The sequence below is a fragment of the Leucopleurus acutus genome (assembly GCF_964270905.1).
Source record: "Leucopleurus acutus genome assembly, chromosome: 19".
Classification (NCBI taxonomy): Eukaryota; Metazoa; Chordata; class Mammalia; order Artiodactyla; family Delphinidae; genus Leucopleurus; species Leucopleurus acutus.
Window position 1 is genome coordinate 20,547,480 of NC_139161.1, and position 23,727 is coordinate 20,571,206.

Consider the following 23,727-nt stretch of genomic DNA (forward strand, 5'->3'; position numbering starts at 1 on the left):
GTGGTACCGAATTTGCACTCCATTCCTTAATCCTGATCCTATGCCCAGATCATTCTGTCCCTAAGGGTACACTGTCCCAGGAGGAGGGGTGTATAGAGACACGCGCAGTGTAAGCACATCAAGGTTAAGGTAACAAGGTGGGAGAGTAGCACCAGGCAACAGACGGGTTGAGGCTCCTTGGACAATGCCCCACCTCTGTTTACCGTGCACGGACCAGGCAGGGACAGGAATGCTAAAGGCTGGGAGTGGTGGTAGAACTGAATAGGGTGTGTATTACACATGTGTCACTGTGTGTGCTTATCTGGTCCTACGTGTACAAGAGCATGTGTTCACAGAAATAAAGCTTTGCACACCCATCTGTTTGTGGATTTGCAAAAAGGAACAGTAAAAAAAAAAGAGAGCACAATTTTGGCTAAGAAGCTAGAATAAATATCAAAGTATCAGTTTCCTGGACCCACTTTATTGGATACCCTAATATCCCTGGGGTTAAGAGGGGAAACTGGCTGGAGTGGCTTGGAGCTCCCCAGGCATTTTATGAACCAAGTAAGAAGAGGGGAGGGCTCCACTCCCAGCACATGCCACAGTTACCAGATTAAACTGGTTGCCTTGGTAACGTCCTCTCTGGGCAGGATCTGGGATTGTCGGCTAGGAAGGGGGAAGAATTGGGCAGTGTGGAGGGTGTAGGGGCTGCAAATAAAAGGGTCAAAGAGACTTCTGGAAACCGGAGTGTGGGGAAACAGGACCTCAGCACGCTCCAACTACTCAAGGATGTCAGGCATAGACTAAGTTCAAGACCTTGAATCAGAGAGGAAAACCAGCATCGAGTTATGGTCCTCCTAGAACAGCAGTGGTTCTCACACCAATTGCACACTGTAATCCAGGGAACTTTTCAAAAATACTGTTCCCCAGGCCACACCTCAAATCAATTAAATCAGATCTCTGAGGTAGGGCCAACGTTTATGGTATTTTTTAAAAGATCCCCAAGTGATTCATATAGCCAGGGTTGAAAATCACTGCCCTAGAGGGACAACCCAACCTAAGTGGGCTGCAGATGCTGGGAGACAACTTGGGGATTCTAAGTCCTTGGCTCTTCTGAGTCTCCCATAAGGCCTGTGCGCCGACCTTGTGGGGAGGATTGTTGGCAGGGCATCTACACTCCATGAAGAAATAGAGGGAGAGAGGGTGGTATGAATAACACCTGTGAGGAGACGGAGGCAAAAAACTGTGAGAGCCCAGCCCATGGACTTCTGGAAGGGGATAGGGCAGGGCTACCTAAGGCTGATCCGTCTGCCCCTTAACACTCGCCTTCTTTCTGCCCACTGAGAGGCAGGCCGGGAGGGCAGAGAACCTGGGGGCTTTGCTGAGCTTGAGTTTCTTCTTGCTGAGCTGGTTACCAGGGCAACAGAGAGAGCAATGGGATCTAACTGCAGGACTGGAGAATCAAGAGGCAGGGGTGAGGGGGAAATATCATGCTCATTCCTCCTGCCAGCAACGCACCCCCAAGGCTGGCTGGCATCCTTTGGATGACCCCAAGAGATCAGGCCCATAGTTACCCATCACTCTGCAGAGGAGAAGGTAAGTAAACTGACATGAATCAAAGAGGAATTAGGGCTGAGGGTCAGAAGAGTCAATGGTTCTCTGGCTGTGGCAGCAGCACTGAAGGGTATAGGAGGGAGTCCCAACTGTCATTTTAAGATGCACCATGATGGCCATGCCCCCAGTGTACAAAGACTTGTGGGACCCAAGGACAGATGCTGCCAGCTCCACACTGAATTCAACTGCTTCCCCACACCAGGGATAGCCTTTGTAGGAAACTTCCATACCACCCAGGATCTGGAGGATCTGCAGGAGGAAATAGTCAACTCAAAGCTAGCTACCAAGTGGCCTAGGTAACTGGGAGTGTGAGCCAGAGCTGGTCTTTCAATTGCCCCTCTTCTTTACTTGTACTGATAGGAGCCTCTCTCTACACTGTGGTCCTTGATACTTCAGTGCCAGCGCAAATTTTCCTTTTCAAGAGGACAGCTAGCTATTTGCACCTTCCCCTCATCCAAGACCTGGTACAGTTGTATTGATATGTGGGGCATCACCCTGGGAAACTTACTTGCCAAGCACAAAGGAAGGCATAAGGGTTACTAGCTGTTCGTGTAGGTAAGCAACATCTCACTAGATTTTCTGTCCCTTGCACTTCCAATCTAAGAGACTGCATATCCTGGTGTCTATGTGGCAATGGGGTTAAGAAAATTAATAGGGAGTACAGTCATTTGTGGCCTCATGGGGGGGGGTCTTCACCTCTCTGGGCTTCCATTTCACAATTCTGAGTTGGCTCAAGCTGGGACTGCGACTCTAGGGAATCAGGGGGTCCCCTTCCCTCCCTCCCAAATCAAGACCCATGCAAAACACTGGCAAAGGAGCCAAGTTTACATGTCTAAATTTTATTTTCTCCAAGTCACAATGCCAATCACATATGTGCACCCTTTAAAACAGTAACAAACAAGAACAATACACATGGAGAAACTCTTGCAACAAAACACAGTGGACCAACAGAGACAACTGTCACAGTGTCTTAAGGTCTGGGAATCTGGGCATGTGGCCCACTGGCTTGAGGAGACATCTTCAGGTTTAAGGCAAAGGGAACAGCCTACAAAAGGCACAACCATCAGCCACCCCTGGAACAATCTCTTAGTTGTTTCCTCCTTGGGGGTTACAGTTTGAGTGCCTCTTTCCCCTCCCACCCCTGTGACTCAGAGTGGTTAAGCCAGCTGCTGAAGAGAAGGAACAGAATTAGTGACATTACTTGGGGAGAGACACAGCTGCCACCTTCTCCCTCAGGTTCTGTAGAAGGACAGGGACAATGGCCAAGTTACCCCTGGCAGTCACAAGTGCTGCAGTAACAGGAATCTCTTCCAAAGAGGCAGCAGGGGAGTGGTTCAGCGCCATAGATAAGAAGGAAAGGAGGGAGGAGCCCTTGCCCTGAAAAGTGACTGGCGTCCTTAGGCTTTAGGCCCAGGTGTGGTACCCTCTGTCTGCAAGGACAGGAGTAATAAAACTTAGGGAAAACAAGGTAGTAACATCTAAAACACTTGTAGCAGGAAAGACACGGAGAAGAGCAATTGCAAAAGACAGGGAAGACGGCTGGCTGGGTAATATCTGCCTCTAGAGAGATGCATTGGTCCATAGCAACTGGAAGGGGTGTGGTAGAAAGGATGTAAAGAAAAGCAGAGCCCTCTAATTCCACTTACCTCAAAGACTGAGCCCTGAGGACTGTGTGAATACACACCCCTAAGGTGCAAAGGGTCTCACTCCACCCTCCCTTTCTCACTAAAGCATCTAGTTTGCCATCTCTCTCCACTGTTAAGACTTTGCCCTTAGTAGAGAAGTGAAGTCTACCAGAGTACAGAGACTGATGAAGGCCCAGAATTCTAAAAACCGAAGTCAAGAAGAAGGACTCCTACCACACATTTTGAGATCGTCTCCACAACGGGACACTCTGTGCAGACAGCTATGTTTCCATAGAGTTAGAAGAGTTAAGAGAGTCCAAGTATACAATAACAAAGGCCAACCAACAATGAAAGGCCAGCTCTTTGTAGACTTGGTGGGGGAAGACTGGCTGGTAAGGTCTCAATTATCTGGGATGCAGGGAAGAGCCAAAAGGGAACCCAGAGAAGCTAGCAAACCAGAGAATGAACTTGTTTCATTTAAAGGCAGAGAGAGAGAAGGGGGTGGGGGTGGGGGGTGTTAAGGGAATATTAATTTAAGAATAGCAAGCCAGGCTTTAAAAACGAACATCTTAGAAAACAAAACAGGATGGAGCTTCCCTGGGAGCAGCAGATGCTTGAATTTCCCAGGAGAAAGTGAAGAAGAGCAAAAGATGTGGGCTCCTAGATGTAGGCTCAGAAGCCTGGGCTGTCTGGATCTCTGCTCCTCTGAGCACAGCCAACTCAAAGAAAGACTGAAAACGGGAGGAAGTCCACTTGCTTCTCCCTTTCTCCAACAGAGCCTATCCTCAGAGGAAGGCAGGGGTTCCCCCCATTCAGCTGCTTGCTGGTAGGAGCCATCCTATATCTTCGAAGCCCTCCTGGTAGTAGACAGCCAGTTGTTTTCTATCCTGGGTTCTCACCTCTGCTGTCCTGACAGGGGTGAGAAAAAGGGAAGAACCACCAAAGTGTTAGTGGACCTTTTGGGTATTTATAAGCTATTTCCAAAAAGCCACATTTCTAAATAATGTATATTAAAGTAATATCCCTAAAACAAAACAAAACAACAAAACCCCCATGGTCTTTCTCCTTCACGACCTTTAGAATCAGCTCTGCTGTAACACCTCAAATTTAGATTTCCCCTTTCCTTAATAAGGAATGCCCTCCTGCATTTTTTCCTTCCAGCTTCCCAAATAAAATGCTACCAAATTAACAGTGGTTTTTACTCAACCCTGCTCAGTGCATTCATAAAACAAAGAAACTGGCAAATTCTGGGACTCCTCTAAGCCTCCCCCTGAGATATCCCATGATTACAACTTGGAGCACTAATTAGGTGACTGTTAAGCAAGTAAGCATAAGCATTAGTTTTAAGAATGTTCTGAGTCATATTAAGCTGTACACTTACTTTTATATGATGTTAGATTTAAAATATTCAGAAATTCATATTAACTGGAACCCCTGCTTACAACCTGAAATAAAGTTGGAATTTGTTATCAGGTCATTATTATTAAAAAAAAAAAAAAAAGAAAAGACCATTTTCCATAGAAACACACCCAGAAAAGGAGGGAAATCTGAAGAAAAGGAAAGCCCACTGAGGTAGAATGTGCCCTAAACATCCCTTGTTTAGAGCTGCTTCCCTAGGAGCTCTCATACCTCAGGTGGTGGGGGCTTGATGGTGACTGGCTGGGGAGTCCTCCGGGGTGGGGAGGGCTTTGGCTGCACCTGCTGCTGGGCGGGGTTATAGTAGGTCACTCCTCCATATACCTGCGATGGGGCCTGGGACCCCAATAAGCAAGGAGAAGAAAAAGGAATTAATTCATCCAAACTATGATAAACAGGAAACATTATTCAGGCACAAAAATAAGAGCATTGAGGAATTTATAATTTTTTAAATCTCTAAGCTGCCCCCCTTTAAAATAATTATTCATTTCTGCCTTAATATGTCCTAATAGGGTTCTTACTCCTTCAAAGTACTACCCAGCTTTCTCTAATTCCTACCATCAGCTGACAAATGGAAGAAACTGAGCTCAGTGGTGACACTCCAGATACCACATGGTGTCAACCTTCTGGGAGTTAAACAGTACAGGGAGGGGTAGGGCTGGTAAGTAGAATACAACTTCATTATGCAGTTGAATAAACAGCAGACATGTGCACCTAAGACATACTAAAATACTTGAATGAAACACCATTAAAGAAACGGAAGAGAATAAACAGATGATGGGCATCACATAAGCTGCATTTCTAGCTCCTGACCACCACGAGGCGTCCTGACACCACATGCAAATCAGTGGCATTGAAATGTTCTCTCCAATTCCTTGAGCATTCTCCTCATACTATATTCCTGTCTGATTTAAAGGATGTGTACTTAGGAAAATCTCATTAGCCATCTCACCTGTGTGTTAGGATATAGATGAGGCGGTGGGGGGGGAGGCAGTGCCCCTGGAGCATAAGGGTAACTGGGATTACCAAAGTTCATGACGCCTGGAGCAGAAAAGTAGGTAGGAGCAAGCAACTGCTGAGGTGGTGGCTGTCCTGGAGCCATGGACACTGGTGGGGGATAGAGGCCTGGATTGGGCAGAGGTGCCGGTGTCTGGTGGGGATGTAAACCTGGACAATAAGAAAACAAAAACTGAAATAAAAGGTAACACCATTTCCATGAGATGGCCTGGCTGAACTGCTCACCACAAACTGCTCAGGATGGAAGTCCTCAGGATGGACCCAAGAGGAGTTTGTTGCCCAAGCAGCCGAAGTGGCCAGCTTCATTAGCAAGCAGCACAGAGCTCAAGAGGATGGGGTTTGTGAAGCCCCCAACACATATCCTCACGTACTGGAAGCATACAAGCAGAGGCGCAAAGCTTACCTGGGTGGGGAAGGTGCATTTCTGGCTGCACAATCATGCCCTGAGGAGGCAGTGGGGCAGGGCTGTCACCATGGGTATAGATTGGTCCCTGGAACTGCACTGTAAGATATCACATTGGGACTCTCATAAACCCTCACTCTTCACATCACATGGACAAGTCTCCTTGACCCCCAAGCCCTTTGAAAAGATGTTCTCATTTCCATGTGAAGAAAACAGCAACCAGAGAATGTTTGTTAACCACAAGGAGAGGTCAGAAGGGAAATTCAGGAGGCAGGAGGCTGGTCTCTTAGTTCACTTCACCCTGCCAAGAAAGATACTCCAACAATAAAAATAAACTCACATGGATCATAGTAATGTCCCTCCATGATACTGATGTGCACAGGAGGGGCAGGGGGTTCCGGCACAGGTCTTTGCCGTTGAGATGAATAGCGTTTGGCTCGCCCACCCTGGACACCCTGAAATAAAGAAAGAGGTCTGAGCAAGAAGACTTCCAAAAGGCTGACTCTTGTATCATGTCCCACCCTCCTTTAGGTACTGCAAAACACTTACTTGGTACATGGCAGTGTTAAAAAAAAGTATTTGCAAAAAGAATTGAAAAAACAATGAAAAAGCATCAAGATCTAAACCCAAACCCTGTACCCTACATTTCGGGAGACCCAAATTAAAAGGGAAACATGCGAAAACTGACTTAGTTTAAACAGTGAATGAGCTGTGACATGCAACCCCCTGCCTGTGCCCCTTTCCCCCTTCTGTACCATTTCTTCCATCCGGTTAAACTGAGGTGGAGGTCCTGCTCCCATGTGTATGTGGTTGGGCATACCTGTAATACACCAAAAAAGTCACTGCTGCAAAGCAGACAGATGTGAATGGGACTCAAGATACCATCAAGAAAGTGACAGGCTGAAGAATCCCAACATGGAGAATGGCTTTCTTCCTTTAAACTAACAAAATTCCTTTTAAACTATCTCTGCTTCCTGTCAACTCCAGCATTTGGAAATTTGCCCCCATTGCCTGCCACCTTAATACAGCAATAAAACCTCTGAACATGAAAAAAAAATTACTTCAGTAATGCAATTCAGAAAATGCAAGTTCAAAATTTTCCCATCAAGTATTTCCCTGAACAGAATCCCTGGGAGGTTATAATTAGCGTATTACATTATCAAACATCTTGAAAAATCTCAGCCCTGAAGTCTCTGAGCAACAACTAGAGAGGGGAGGATGTTCTAAATCTACCTGATTATTCCTGGCCACAGAGGTCTGGGCTAGAAGTATAGGAAGAGATTCCCCTCTGGCTGAAGATGACTCAGGACAAAAGGGAATGTTCTAGAGACTGTCTTCCAATGGTAATAAGGCATTGGTAGGAGAGTGTACTCCTCTATCCAAAGATCAACTCCAGGTCCAGTTTAGGCTACCCTGGTTTTCGGTGTTCAAAAATTACGCACACCAGATAAGAACGCAGAAATTGCCAGTCCAAATGAGGATTTCCAATCTTTGAGTTCGATTTAGATTTCAGAAACTAAGGAAAAGATCCTCTAATCTATCTGATTGGAGGAAGAAAAAAAGGATTGGGGAGAGGGGTGGTAGATAGGTCCTAGTCACTAGCACTATGTTGTCCAACAGGATATCCACTAGCCACATGTGGTTATTTAAATTTCAATTAATTAAAATTAAAACTTCAGTTTCTCAGTCACTCTGGCCATATTACAAGTATTCAAAAGCACCATCAGTACAGAAAGTTCTACTGGGCAGCCTGGCTCTAGAAGATTGAGGAAATTAGAGAGGCTTTCCTTTCAAAAAGATTAGGAGATACTCATCCAAATTCAAATGCAGTTTCTGCCTTGAAACATTTAACCATTAGTTCAAATAATAAGAACACTGCCTTCTTCCACTTTTTCTACAGCGACTGGTAACGGATTCTGTACTCAGGAGCTCAGTATTGATGACTGATCAGTTAATAGTAAGCAAAGTAGTGGGGTAGTCTTGTGCAATAGATAAAACTGCTCTGAGGCTTTTGAATGAATATACCTATGAATCCATCTGTTTCTTGCAGTTAATGAAGATATTGTCAGACACCACACCTCTGAGAGACATAAGTCCCATGCCCCTAAGTCCAATGATACAAAGGGGAAAAAGCGAGTCACTATCCCTAAGGTACCTACTCCGAAGCTCACGTGATTGCAGGAATGAAGGCTGCCCTGGGCTCCAATTCTGTTCTGTTATATTTAGTTGTGCCACATCTTGTTCAAGTCCACCTGTAGTAGAATCCACTGGAGCCTCCCAGTTCCCAGTCTTAGCAGGTGGAGGAGGCGTAGTTTCTGGGACTGGAGGTGCTGGGGTCAGCCCTTCAGGTGGAGGGGGCACCTCCTCTGCAACCTTGACTGCATCTCCAGCTTTGACCCTGGTTCTTCTTGCCCGGGAATAGGATTTCTTCTCAATAGGCCTGTCAGGAGCTGGTGGTGCAGTGTCAGGAGCAGGATTTGGTGTCTCTGGGGCTGCCTCTTCCTTCTCAGGACTACCAAGCACTTGAGCATCTGCTTCTGGAGATGGATCCCTTACTGGAGTCTGCTCCAGGCGCCGTGACCGGTAACTAGTCTCATGTTTAACAGTCTCACCAGACCTGCCAGCATGCTGCCCGCCAGCTTCCATAGGCCTAAAACCAGCACAACCTTCCTTGAAGCCTCCAGATCGAGAGTAATTCCTGGCAGCAGACATGCGGCCAGTACCTATAGCATTCCTGTTGATAAATGTCCTTGGTGGTAAGGTGCCCCCAGGACCCTGGTGGCGATGGGACTTATTTGGCCGCTCCCCAATCCAGTTTGGATCTCTTTGTGGAGGACTCCCAAACCTGAACAAATGGAACAGAGAAATAACAAAAGGGACCACTAGAGACATAAACTGAGGGTCAGGGAGACTTCCTATATTCCTCACCCAATTACGGGCCAGAATAGCATTTTTTTTTTTTTAATAATAGTGCTTATTTTTACTTGTTGACAGTTTGCTTTATTTATGGCTGTGTTGGGTCCTCGTTTCTGTGCGAGGGCTTTCTCTAGTTGTGGCAAGCGGGGGCCACTCTTCATCGCGGTGCGCAGGCCTCTCACTATCGCGGCCTCTCTTGTTGCAGAGCACAGGCTCCAGACGCGCAGGCTCAGTAACTGTGGCTCACGGGCCCAGTTGCTCCGCGGCATGTGGGATCTTCCCAGACCAGGGCTGCAAACCCGTGTCCCCTACATTGGCAGGCAGATTCTCAACCACTGCGCCACCAGGGAAGCCCCCAGAATAGCATTTTAAAAAGCAGAGACCTGAGCTTCCCTGGTGGCGCAGCGGTTGAGAGTCCGCCTGCCGATGCAGGGGACACAAGTTCGTGCCCCAGTCCGGGAAAATCCCACATGCCGCGAAACGGCTGGGCCTGTGAGCCATGGCCGCTGAGCCTGTGCTTCCGGAGCGTGTGTTCCGCAATGGGAGAGGCCACAACAGTGAGAGGCCCGCATACTGCAAAAAAGAAAAAAACGAAAAAAAAAAAAGCAGAGATTTTCTCCTGTAAATATCAATAGTGTAGGCTCCAAAATTTCCTCACCTGGGTTTCCGAATTCTTCGGGGTTTGATGTCATCAGGATTGTGAGCTGAGCGGATATCATAGCCATAAAGAGCAATGAGCTCCTGTCGGGACTTTGGAGCCTGTTCATCTTCCCGAAACTTGTCATGCTCCCAGCGACCCTCATCCTTCCACAGCTTTCGTTGACGTCCCTTGGGTCTGGTTGAAACCAGGGAAAAGTGTCTTAGGTTGGCAGATTCTGCCAAGTAAAGATGTTCATGGGGCTTCCCTGGTGGCACAGTGGTTGAGAGTCTGCCTGCCGATGCAGGGGACACGGGTTTGTGCCCCGGTCCGGGAAGATCCCACATGCCGCGGAGCGGCTGGGCCCGTGAGCCATGGCCGCTGAGCCTGCGCGTCCGGAGCCTGTGCTCCGCAACGGGAGAGGCCACAACAGTGACAGGCCCGCATACCGCAAAAAAAAAAAAAAAAAAAAAAAAGATGTTCATGAAATAAACAGGGTTGGGCAGGGAAACAGTAGGAACTCAGGTATTCTCTCCATCTTTCCCAACAGGCTATACAAAACAGGCCTTCCAAAAGCAAGAGTGAATCACAGCACCTCAGGGCCTGCTGGGCTCAAATGTAACAGGAATAGAAATGAGGAGAGACTTCACTTCAAACTACTCAGCACTCTGGAAACATCTCTCTCCTATAAGGCCACCTATGCAAGTATTTCAAATCCCAGAGGTTTTGAGCCTCAGATTAAAGAAGGCAGTGGAAGTGTGGCTCTGGATCCCAGCTTCTCCACCAAGAGTTACTAAATATTCTAAGCCTTACTTTCCTCATTTGTACAAGAGGGATAATCACAGTACTTACCTTAAAATGTTGTGAACAGTAAATGAGATAATACAAGTAAAATACTCAGCAAAGTGCCTGGCATATATTTCAATAGTAAGCACTAAATACATACTAACATACTACAGAGCAGTGGCAAGTGGCTGTTACCTGACTTCCTCCTCCTGAGTCTGCCCTCGAAGATCATGCTCAAAAAAGAGCCCTTTCCGGGGTATGTATGCTGGGTTCTTCCGATCTTCATCATCATCCAAATGCTTAGGGCCATTTTTACCAACTTTGTTCTCCACAGGCTCTGTGCTCTCCTATCGGACAGATAAAGGACTCCTTACTCACTCCACAGTTAAGAGCTCCTATTCCAGAACCCAAATGGAGGCCTTTGGTGGGTACTAACCTGTCCATCCCCACTTTGCCTCTCTCCAGTCACAGTGCCTTTGGTATCAGGCTTTTCTTCCCCCTTTTCGTCTTTTGCTGAAGAATTAGCAGCATCATTGGCTTCTGATTTCAGCTCCACTTTGGAGTTTTCCTCTTCACTGTACTCCCCTTCATCACCCTGAAAAAAGTTTCCCTGTCAGCTGTGGAGATAAGATCTGAATGGTGTATTTTAAAATTTTCCATTTTTAAAAAAAATTTTCCATTCTTTAGGAAAACATTTTCTAACGAATTAAAAGCAAACACATCAATATTCTTACTAAAATTTCTAAAGAACAGAAACATTGTTAAAAAATTAAAAGCACATTAAAAAAATATATATACAGGGAATTCCCCGGCGGTCCAGTGGTTAGGACTCCCTGCTCATGCTTTCACTGCCAAGGGCCTGGGTTCAATCCCTGGTCAGGGAACTGAGATCCCACAAACCCTGCAGTGTGGCCAAAATATATATATGTTTATATAGATTCCTGTAAGTTTTCCAGGAAGAAATGCAAGGGTCTGTTAACAGCAGCAGCCTCTTTCATTCACTAAGCTTATTGTGATAATCATTCATGATATCAAATCATGCTGTACACCTTCAACTTACACAGTGCTATATGTCAATTATACCTTAATAAAACTGGGAGGAAAAAAACCCAAAAACCAAAAACAGTGGCAGCCTCTGGGGAAGAAGCCCAGGGGATATGGATGGGAGGCTTTAAGTGTCTAGCATACAGAAGGAGCTTTATCTTTGTTGATAATTTCTCTCCCTCTCAATGAATCGTCTCTTTAAACATGCAGTGCCTAATAACTACACTCTAACTCAAGCTGTTAATTCTCTCATCTCAAAATGGCTTAGAACAGAGATTCCCAACCTTTTAGATTATATGAACCCCTTTTTAGGATCTAAAACTTTCACGGATCCCCATGAGACAATAGCTTAGTATAGTATCCACAAATTGAGAAAACATGTAATGACAAACAACTGCTATACATTCAATAATACTTTTAAATACATTTATATTTGATTAATTCATATATATATTCAATAATAGTAGTACATAAAGGTGGGAGATGTCGATTTGGTCTACAGATAATGAGAACACAGCTAATGAATTTGCAACCCTTTATAAGAACTCCATGATTTCCCAAGGCACTATTACTCTCAAGCTGGGAAATAGTGGCTTACATTTTTTATGTCTATGATATAAATACTAAATTTTCTGTAGCGTGAGAGCCCCTTAGCCAACAACTCTGTCCAGAATAAAATTATAAAATTACGACTTGGAAAACATTAGAAGGACTTGTACTATCACTGCACCTGAGAAATGAAAAAAATTAAAGCCCAAATGCTCTCTCTCCTCTCCACTTTCTTCCCTCTCTTAGCACAGCAAGATTGGATAATCCAATCAATTATACTTCAATTAAAACAAACAAACGAACAAACAGGGGCTTCCCAGGTGGCGCAGTGGTTGAGAGTCCGCCTGCCGATGCAGGGGATACGGGTTCGTGCCCCGGTCCGGGAAGATCCCACATGCTGCGGAGCGGCTGGGCCCGTGAGCCATGGCCGCTGAGCCATGTGGCTGGGAGAGGCCGCAACAGTGAGAGGCCCGCATACCGCAAAAAACAAACAAACAAAAAAACAACTGGACATAGGAGTTGTTTGTGACATAGGAGTGTTAGGTCTGCCCATACAAAGAAGGGTCCCTTAGGCCATCCTTTAAATAGGGGCCACTAGAAAGGGTTAGGCGATAGAGGTGTAGCTAGTTCTAGGTAGGGAAAGGGAGCAGCTAAGGCTCCTGCTAAGGGGGCTGGCTTTAGACTAAAGTTACTCTCATACCCTTGTCATTCCAAGATTTGGACCTAAGGAGGCAGGGCTATAGGCCAGGGGAGGTAGGTTTAGAGACCTATGAGGACACAAAGAAATGGATTCAAGGGAAGGTAGTTTAGTCCCCACTGCTGGGTTAACATGTAAGGGTATCAATATACCTCTGCCCTCTGGTATATTCATGTACACTGGTCTCTTATTCTCCTACTGGGTCTGACACTCAATCTGTACCAGACCCTCTCCTGACTCCAGGTCCAGGATGGCCTCAGGAATCTGATCAAAGATACTCACTGAGACTCCTGATGAAACAAGAAGCTCTCAAGTTCTAAGTTTTTGACCTTTTTTCAAATAGGGCTAAGATTGATGACTGGCCCAGACAAGTCAGTTAATTCCCCTTCCCCTTTATTCCCTGCTCAAGCATCAGGGCGTTTCGGCCTCTAAGTGTTTTGGGTTAGGAGTCCCAGGAAGGTGACACTGCTATGAAACCACAGAGTTCAGGGAGACTGCCTGACCACACCCACACTATGAGAACCACCTTTACCTACAGCTTTTTAAAAACCAAGTACCCTTGATTCTTCCCATTTCTCCTCAATCACAAGAAGTTTTCTCTCCTCTTGAGTTGGGAATAGGTGGGTGGTAATCATTCAGTTCTTTCCTTGGTCCTATGTTCCCTGCAGGTTCTGTAGCAGAAATTGCAAGAATCTTGCTTGGGGGACCTCCCTGGTGGTCTAGTGGCTAAGACTCCACATTCCCAATGCAGGGGGCCCAGGTTCAAGTCCTGGTCAGGGAACTAGATCCCACATGCCACAACTAAGACCTGGCGCAGCAAATAAATAAATATTAAAAAAAATAATAATAATAAAGATTTCATCTTTAAAAAAAAATGTTTTCCTTGGTGTGTATGTGACCTTAATTCACTACTCCCCCCGCCCCCCCCGCCCCAACACTGACTGAATTCAAACACCTTAAAATAGTATCAGCATGATTAATGAGAGAACTTTGTTTTACGCTCTATCCCCTCTTAGTCTGTGGTGGAATGCCAAATGAGGCAACTCTTTTATTCCAAATGAGAAACTAATTTTGTTTCCAGGGCAGGACAGAAAGATACAAATAGCACAGTGCTGAGGAGACTCCAAATTAGCATCAAAGTCTGGTGTAATGGAAGCCAAGGTGCTACCCTAGAGTCAAGCTTCTTCAGCTATGGGCTGACATCAAAACCCTTTCCCCTACTGCTGACTCTCCCATTCAGTGAACACCCTTCCCAACCCTAAAGCCTAGCTCTCTACTGAAGCAACTGCTTCCCTGGCAGAATTCTCATGCAAAGGTTTTAGCTCATTTTTCCATTCCCCACATATTTCAGAGTAAGAGGTCGACCTGGTATCTTCCTCATTCTCAATGTCTCTTCCAGATCTAACTCCTCTGCCTCATTTAAAAATTTTTTAAATTTTTATTGTTTTTAATTTATTACTTATTGAAGAATAGTTGAATTATAATGTGCTAATTACTGCTGCACAGCAAAGTGACTCAGTTATACATATACAAACATTCTTTCTCCTATCCTTTTCCATTGTGGTTTATCACAGGATACTGAATATAGTTCCCTGTGCTATACAGTAAGATCTTGTTGTTTATCCATTCTATATATACCAGTTTGTATGTGCTAATCCCAACTCCACCTCATTTTAAACTGCTCTTTCTCTGAGGCTCCTATCACCTAGCTATACCCTGCTTCTCGAAGGTTAGGATTACACCACTTCACTTTTATGAAAGACCTACAGTAGCACTTGTTTTCACAAACTGAAAGAAACTTGAAGATAATTTTTGTTTTAAGAAAAAAGGCAAAAGTGAAAATTGTACTCAGTGTTTTGTTTTGCAGTGAGCTGTCATATTGGCAGCTCCACACCCCAAGCAGAAATAGTGGCACCACCAAGCTCCTGCCCTGGGAACTACACTCAGCCTCTTAGCATCAAGCTACCACAGCTTTGAACTGTGTCTTGTGAGCATCCGTGCTTTATGTCGATTTATTCTGTGCATCCCTTGGCAAGATGTGTCCTAAGGTAATTGCTTCTTTGCTTTAAGCCATTTCAGCTCACAGGGACGCTCTATCAGACCAAGGGGGAAACCTGTACCTCTATGCCTCTGCCTGGGTCCACCTTGTCATTAATTTGAAGACTATGGCAAGGAGCTCACAGTTTTCACCTCCACTTTGGTCATCCACTTCCACGTACAGACTTCAGTCTTACCTGGAACTGCTATATACATTTTCTTTTTTTTTAAGTAAACCTGATCTACTTTTAAAAATCTTAAATTTAAACACCTCAGACTTTGATCAAAACTGCCACATGGGGGACTTCCTTGGTGGCGCAGTGGTTAAGCATCTGCCTGCCAATGCAGGGGGCACGGGTTCGAGCCCTGGTCCAGGAAGATCCCACATGCCCTGGAGCAACTAAGCCCGTGTGCCACAACTACTGAGCCTGCACTCTAGAGCCCACGAGCCACAACCACTGAGCCCACAAGCCACAACTACTGAAGCCCATGCGCCTAGAGCCCGTGCTCCGCAACAAGAGAAGCCACCACAATGAGAAGCCCGCGCACTGCAACAAAGAGCAGCCTGCACTCGCTGCAACTAGAGAAAGCCCGCGGGCAGCAACAAACACCCAACACAGCCAAAAAAATATAAATAAATAAATTTATTAAAAAAAAAAAAAGCCACATGGAAAAGAATGAAGTTAGACTCTTACCTCACCCCTTATACAAAAATTAATTCAAAATGGATCAAAGAGCTAAAATATAAGAGCCAAAACTATAAAATTCTTAGAAGAAATCATGACTTTGCATTTGGCATGGATTCAGCAAAAGCTTCTTTGATATGACACCAAACACACAAGCAACAAAAGAAAAAACAGATATATTGGACTTCATCAACATTAAAACCTTACACCATCAAGAAAGTGAAAAGACAACACACAGAATGGGAAAAAGTATTTGTAAATCATATATCTGATAAGAAACTTATATCTAGAATATATAAAGAACTCTTACAACTCAATGATAAAAAAAACACCCAATTAAAAAAAGGACAAGGTATCTGAATAGCCACTTCTTCTAGGAAGATACACGAATAGCCAATAAACACAAGAAAAAATGCTCAACATCATTACTCATCAGGGAAATACAAATCAAAATGAGATACCGTTTCATACCTACTAGGATGGCTGGAATCAAAAAATCAAGACAATAATAAGTGCTGTTGAGAATGTGGAGAAACTGGAATTCCCATACATTGCTGCTGAGAATGTAAAATGGTGCAGCTGCTTTGGAAAACAGTTTTGACAATTCCTCAAACAATTAAACAGTTACCACATGACTCAGCAACTCCACTCCTAGGTACATAACCAAGAGAAATGCAAACATACAACCATACAAAAACTTGTACACTAATGTTTACAGCAGCATTATTCATAATAACAAAAAAACAGAAACTCAAGTGTCCATCAATGGATGAATGGATAAACAAAATGTGGTATATGCATACAACGTAGTATTATTCAGCCATAAAAAGAAATGAAGTACAGGGGACTTCCCTGGTGGTCCAGTGGTAAAAAATCTGCCTTCTAATGCAGGGGACATGGGTTTGATCCCTGGTCAGGGAACTAAGATCCCACATACCACAGGGCAACTAAGCCGGCGCGCCACAACTACTGAGCTCACGCGCCTCAACAAGAGTGCCTGTGTGCCACAAACTACGGAGCCCACATGCCACAACTAGAGAGAAAATCTGCACACCACAACTAGAGAGAAGCCCGCACACTGCAAAGAAAAATCCCACATGCCTCAACGGAGACCCTGCATGCCGCAACTAACAGCTTGGATGAAAACCTTGGAAACATTATGCTAAGTGAAAGAAGCCAGTATATTATATTATGTTGCCATATAATATATGATTCCATTCATATAGAAGGCCAGAATAGGGAAATCTCTAGACACAGAAAGTATATTTGTGGTTGCTTAGGGCTGGAGCGAATAAGGATGGAGGAACTGTGGGGGGCAAGTGACAGCTAAAGGGTACAGAATTTCTTTTTTTCTTTTTAAGATTTTTTTGATGTGGACCATATATATATATTTTAAATTAATTTATTTTTTGGCTGCGTTGGGTCTTTGTTGCTGCACGCGGGCTTTCTCTGTTTGTGACGAGCAGGGGCTACTCTTCATTGCAGTGTGCAGGCTTCTCATTGTGGTGGCTTCTCTTGGTCAGCACAGGCTCTAGGTGCATGGGCTTCAGTAGTTGAGGCACGCAGGCTCAGTAGTTGTGGCTCGCAGGCTCTAGAGCGCAGGCTCAGTAGTTGTGGCACACGGGCTTAGCTGCTCCGTGGCATGTGGGATCTTCCCGGACCAGGGATCAAACCCATGTCCCCTGCATTGGTAGATGGATTCTTAACTACTGCACCACTAGGGAAGTCCCCAGAATTTCCTTTTGAAGTGATGAAAATGTTCTGAAACTGACTGTGGTAATGGTCATGCATACCTGTATATACTAAAAACTATAGAACTGTACACTTTAAAGGGGTAAGTTGAATGGCACATAAATTATATTTCAATAAAGCTGTTAAAAATAAAAAACGAAAACCCGCCTGTTATTCCTGTTCTTCCCCAGTTACTCCTTTACTCTCTAGTCTCCAATTTCTTACGTCATCCACTCCCTTGACATTTCTACCTTTTCCCTACCGATCAGTCCTTTCCCACATTCACTTTCCTCTCTCAACTCTGTGACCCCTTCATTTCAATCACTACTAGTAATTCCCTCAAGTCCCCTACTCCCATGTGCCCAAGACTGGATCAACTATCTTTTTCTAAGCTTACAACCAGACTTCTGATCATCACTAAAGGGAGTTAAAAAAAAAAAAAATCATACAACTTCACCCATCAGTGCCACCTCCAACCTCAACTACTCAAACTTCCTTTAGTCTCACAATTCCTACACTGCCCTTCCACCAACAACCATTCTTTACGTTTTTCCTTCTACTTCACAAGGAAAACAAAACAAAGGGCGCACCAGCTTCCTCCCCATATACCTTTGCTTCCCACTTCTCTGTAATTACAATGGAAGATGTTTCCTATTGTTGTTGTCTGTTTCCTATTTCTTCTCATGTACTCAGTCAAGGACACCAATACACGCATTACCTATCCCCTCCCTATTCTCTCCCTTTCTACTGATTTCTTCAACCTTTAGCCATACTTTATTCTCCAACTTAAAAAATAACACCAAACCCTCTCTTGATGTTACAGCCTTCTTTCCAGCTACCAGCTCTCTAGCCTCCCCTTCATAGGCTAATTTCTTTAAAAAATTTTCTTGGGAAAAAAAAAAAAAATTTTCTTGGAGAATTCTGCGAAAATGGCAGCAGCATAGTTTTTGATCTCTTCAAATCTCCACATGAAATGGGAGCAAGATCAAAACCCTCTGGATAACATTTACAACAAAACTAGTTACAAGCTATCCCCCAGGACCCAAAATATAAGCACATAAGAGCAAAGCATCAACAGCCACAAGACATGCATCAGATTGGTATCAGTACTGGAAAAAGCAGAGAGCACTAAATGGACCTGAAAACAGAAGAACCCTGAACTAGTCAATAGAAAGCAAAACTGAGAATAACAGTTGAAACCAGAAGGGGTTTTACTGTCTCCAATAGAATGTGTGTTTAAGGGTCCTGCAGTAAGAAGGTCTGAAAGGGTTAGAGCAGTCTAACTCTTCTGAAATCTTAAAATCAATCTAGCTGCCAGGGCTCCCCTCTAGGAGAGTAACACACTGAAGATAAAACTGTTGAGAAGGGAATCAAATTCAGCAGAAGAGGGATAAAAGGAATGAAGGAAAGAGAAGGTCCAAAACAAGTTAGAGAAGGGAACAAAAGCAGAAAATCTCAGAAAGCAAGCCATCATATATATATTTTTTAACACTACAGAAAAACAACTGAAGAGGGAGCTCTATGAAGTTAGAAAAAGTTACTCTGAGCCGTACTTCCTTCGAAAAGATCAGGAAAACTAATTTTTAAAATCAACAAAGGAAAAATACAGAGATCAAATCCCACATAAACTTGCTATGAGAAAAAGAAAACGTAGAATAGCATTCCTACCATGAAAGCATGCCAAAAAGACATGCATATCATATCAAAATTGTAACTTCTATTTCAAAATGAGCAAAAAAGACATTAATATTATATAAGGCATGAAGAACATCAGTCAGAATTAGAAAAATCCAAAAATGAAATGAAAGAACTCATTCATTCAAAGGGAGATATTAGAAATTAAAAAAAAAATTCACTTCAAATACAAAGTCTAAAACTAGAAGGAACACAAACAACACAAACACAACAATAATGCCTTATGAGCAATTAAAAGTGAAAAGGAAGAAAATATTTAAAAATCAACAGAAAATGAAGAAACAGATATAAAGGATTACAGAAGAAGGGTCAAACACTGAAGACAGGAAAAGAATATTGGGATAGAAGTTCCATGACATACTGTAGAGCACATCTCACACCTATGAACACTGATCCAGAATGACCAACTCCAGGACAAATTCTAATAAATTTATTGGACTTAAAGAAAATATACTGGGAATATCTAGACAAAAATAGCAAGTGACTTATAAGGGAAAGAAAATCAGGTGTTCACCAGTCAGTCCTGTGCAAGATAAAAGCTCTGGGTCACACTGGTATTTTTCCAAGAGTATCATGGAAAGACAATTTGCAAGAAATACAAAGGACAGAGAGAGCATGCTGAGTTGTACTATGAATGAGTGACCATCAAAATCTTTTCAATGGATACACTGTAAAGAAAAGAAAGGGATGAAAAACTAAACTGCAGACTAAGAGATAGATCAAAATTTAAAAAATAGGCAAAACTAAAGTGTAGCATCTAGGTATATACAGTTAGTAATCAACAAGAAATTCAAGCAAGTAACATTACAATGAAAGGCAAGATATCAAGTCTACTTCTCTAATCTAGACAAGTGCTGTCCAACAGATCTTTCTGGGATGATGGAAATGTTTTTATTTATGCACATGTGGCTACTTAAAATGTAGCTACTGCAACTGAGGAGCTGAACTTTTCAGTTTAATTAATTTAAATAGCCACATATGGCTGGTGACTACCCTATCAGACAGAACAGAACTACACCTCTCTCTTAAATTTCAGACAATATATACTAGATATTGCCACATCAAAGTCCCACATGTTCCTCAATCTCAAAACAACCAAAACTTAACCCAACACTGTCCTTCCTGAAATCTCCTCCCACTGTGGTCCGTTTCTTAGTGAATAACACCATTCATCAACCTGGGCATCCCTTTGACTTCTCCTTAATTCACGCTCCACATTCAATCAAGAAGTTCTGTTAGTATCACCAAAATATCTCTCAAATCTATGTCTTGCTAGTGCCACTGCCATGTCCCTTCTTTAGGGCACCATCATGCTCCTTGGACTATCCTAATAACCTTTTAACAGCTCTGTCTCCAGTCTTGCCTCATCCACAATGCATCCTCCACACTTAAGCCTCCAACAGCCTTTCTTTCTTTGCTGTTAGAGTAACATCCAAACTCATTTATACACAGAATGGTAAACTCCTATAGTCACAAGCACCAAACCTCACTGAACACTCCATACTGCCTGGCAGTCTTTCTGATATTTCTGTTCTCTAGTGACAACTGCACACATTCCTCACTCCAAAACCTCTTATCTCCTTTTTACTCTTTGCAGATAACTTTACCATTGACTTCAAAGAAAATAAATCATCTCATCAATCACCACATTCTGTCAATTCCATAGCCTAAATAACTGTCAATGCTGTCCACTTCTATTTTCACTGCCACCACTCCACTCCATACCACACTTACTACTTTCCTAGACTTCCACAGTAGCTTTCTTAACTAGCTTTGCTGTCTCTAGTCTTGCTCCCTTCAGATCAACTCTCCCCACTGCACACAAAATAATGGTTATAAAAATAATAATTCTAAAATATTACTGTGCCTCAACCTGGGATCTTGTTAACATACAAATGTCTGAGTCTTCCCTCCCTCTGCAAGATTGTTTCAGTAGGATTTTTTCATGTAGGTGTTCTCTGGATCTGACAAACACTGCTTTAAAATTTAAGTCTAATTCATAACCTGTATCACACTCTTGTTTAAAACCCTGGTACACTTTTTTACTTCCTTAGAATAAAATCCAAATAGTTTTCAACCTGGCTTATAAAGTACTTTAAAATTTGGACTGAGATTCATCCTTACCACCAGTCATACTAAACCTTTCATATCCTCCAACTCACCATGGAGTCCATCCCTTCTAGACCTTCTTTCCACACTGTTCCCTCTGCTTAGAAAATTCTACCTGGCTAACTCCTACTCACCCTTCAGGTCTCTATTTGAACATTCGCTCCTGTAAATATTTCCAAACACCCTAAACCCAGTTAGTTGTCCCTGCTATGTGCTCCCAAAGCACCATATGCTTCTAATAACATGGCATTTACCAAACATTATTGTAATTACTTAGTTAACTATCTATATTTTCCCCCTCTGACCTGGAATGTACTGCTAAGTTCCATGAGGGCAGAACCATGCCTGTCTTTTATTTCAGTGCCTAGTACAGCTCCTGGCTCTGAGCAGGCACTTAATAAAGAGAAGGAACAAGTAATCCCTGCATGATCTGGCCCCTACTCACTAATATGCCCTTATTTCTTGTATCCATCCTGTCCCGACAATGATCCAGCCACACCAAACTACTTTCAAGTTTCCAAATATTTAATCTTCTCTCCCGTCTCTGGGCTTTTGTAGCGGTTGTTCCCTCTGCCTAGAACATGGCTTGCCTGGCTAACTCCAATTCATTCTCCTCTAAGATGGACAGCCTAAGATGGACTCAGCACCCGGCCATTAACACCCTACTTAACCCTATCTCCTAGCAGTTGTCACCAAGTCCTACGATTGCCTCAATGTTTGTCTGACTTCCTTATTAAGTTGCAGGATTCCTAAAGATAGGAACTTTGTTATATCTGTTGCATCTCCAGGGCTTAATGGAAAGTCTAATATGTAGCAACAGTTCTATAAAATTTATAGAATAAACCTTTGATCCACAATCCAATTCCTCCTTATATCTCAGGGCTCTGTTCAACAACTCCAGTAAACAAATAGCCATTCTGATAGCGTCTCTAGTAGTTTATCCAATCAAAACAAGTAAGTTCACAAACGTTTGGCTTAGGGAAGCTTTCTGCTAAAGACAGAAAACCTTATCCATAAACTGAGAAATGTTTCGGACACAAACCATTCAGAATCCTACCCTTTAAAGGTCTTCAGATATACTCAGAAAAAATATCCAACTGGCTGGCTTCACTACCTAGGCATCATGAAATGGAGTGTCAAACAACCTGTAAAGGGCTTCAGAGCGTTCTCATTCTCTCATTTAGAACCTTATTTCTTTTAGATAGGGTGAAAAGCCAGCTATTAACAGTCTAACACATGTGGCCTGAAGAGGCTTACACCAAGCTTCCCTCCCTATAACTGAACAAGACCCTTTATAATAGTTTTCAGAAGCACAAATGAAGAATGCACAAGAGGAGTAACAAGTAGGTGATGGTACTTTTGAACCACAGGTGTGTACAGTTTTTAAAATACACTTTCCAACCTACACCATAGGAAAAAGAAACTATCACACTCACTTCTGAGTCTTCTGCACTTTCATAATCCGAGAGAACAGCTGAAAGGAAACAGAAACATGTAAAGAAAAAAAATTCAACACAAGTTATTATAATTACATCTCCCGACTGCCTGTTGCGGATCAAGCTAAAGCTCTCATTTAATTCTGATTTCAACCTATGAGGGAGATAAAATTACAGTCCCCATATCCAGACTGAAAACAGGTTCAAAGAGTGACTTTGACTTTCCCAAGATCATACTGCTAAAACGTACGCTTTTAAGCTCTATGCGACAAAGAGCCACTTTGCGGCACCCTCCCCCAAATCCTTACAATCTGAGAGGATGTCAATTGCTGGAAACAGCTGACCTGAGTTTATGGGCAAACAACTCTGTCAGGATGCTACTCACCATCGCCCTCGATGCCATCTTCACTCTCCTAAAAGAAAGGAAAAGACATGGGTTAGTTCTGTGATTTCCAGAGGGTGAGAGCTGAAAACTGAACACAAAATGGTTGGAAAGGGGCACGAGGAAAGGTACATCTTTAACAAGCAGCATCCGAGGGAGGTCCCGTCTATTCACCTCCAGTCCCAATTTCTGAATAAACATCCACTACCCATCCGCAGAAGCTCTGCCCTCCCCCCACAAACCGCTCCTCCTCGCTTGGGGCTGCGGAGGCAAACCGCACTGGGATAGCTCTCTTCTCGAACACGTTACGCCTCAGCATCTACCGTCAACTCCCAGCCTCCCATCTTCACCTACACCCCGCCCGCCCGCCGGCCCGCCCCGCCCGCGCGCACTCACACACTCCGACTCCTCAGCGCTCTTGGCGCCCCCGCTCTCCAACCGCCGCAGATGAAGGGCCCCGGCTCGGCCTCCGCGCTGGGAAAGCAGAGAGCCACTGCCGCCGCCTCCAGCGCTACCACTACAGCTCCCGCCGCCCCGCGCCGGGGAACCGCCGCTGTCTGAGCCGGAAGCACCAGATTCTTCGTCCTCGGTGTCCTGCGAAGCGCGCTGCCGCCGCCGGTCCGCCATCTTACGGAGAACAGCCGCCGCCGGCCAGCTCCTGACGTACCCCGCCCGTCGCAGGGGCTGCCGGGAAGCTCGAGACCTGGTCCCAGCATGCTTCACTTGCGGCGCTGATCGCCTGGCTCTTCAGAGGGAGGGGCTGGGGGCGGAGCTGGCGCGCTGCGACAAGTTTGCCGGCGAGCGGGATTGCGTAAGTCGGTGACGTGAGGGGGCGTGACGCGGCCCCTGACTTCCCCCGGTAGGGCACCGGGCAAGGGGGGAGTTGCACTCGGGCAGCCTCCTTCGGCTCCACGCCCGGCCATCTTGGGCTTTCTGAGTGGATATCGTTGACCTGTCACAGCTTCACT

The 23,727-nt window shown here is 44.3% G+C and overlaps 1 protein-coding gene across 2 annotated transcripts; it reads right to left on the minus strand.

The window, feature by feature from the left end:
* Nucleotides 1–2,450: 2,450 nt before the first annotated feature.
* Nucleotides 2,451–23,401, minus strand: CASC3 (CASC3 exon junction complex subunit; the record flags this gene model as incomplete). Of its 2 annotated transcripts, XM_082860963.1 has the most annotated exons (14): nt 2,451–4,127; nt 4,600–4,663; nt 4,848–4,970; nt 5,587–5,801; nt 6,055–6,153; nt 6,395–6,509; nt 6,810–6,874; nt 8,214–8,899; nt 9,629–9,805; nt 10,589–10,740; nt 10,830–10,988; nt 22,378–22,415; nt 22,763–22,790; nt 23,156–23,386. In XM_082860963.1, the coding sequence occupies 13 exons, from the start codon at nt 23,384–23,386 to the stop codon at nt 4,640–4,642; spliced, it is 2,112 nt and encodes a 703-aa protein (XP_082717089.1). In that variant the 3' UTR covers nt 2,451–4,127; nt 4,600–4,639. The 2 variants fall into 2 exon arrangements, with proteins under 2 accessions (XP_082717089.1, XP_082717090.1); XM_082860964.1 differs by lacking the exon at nt 2,451–4,127 and having other exon boundaries at nt 4,591–4,663; nt 23,156–23,401.
* Nucleotides 23,402–23,727: the final 326 nt, after the last annotated feature.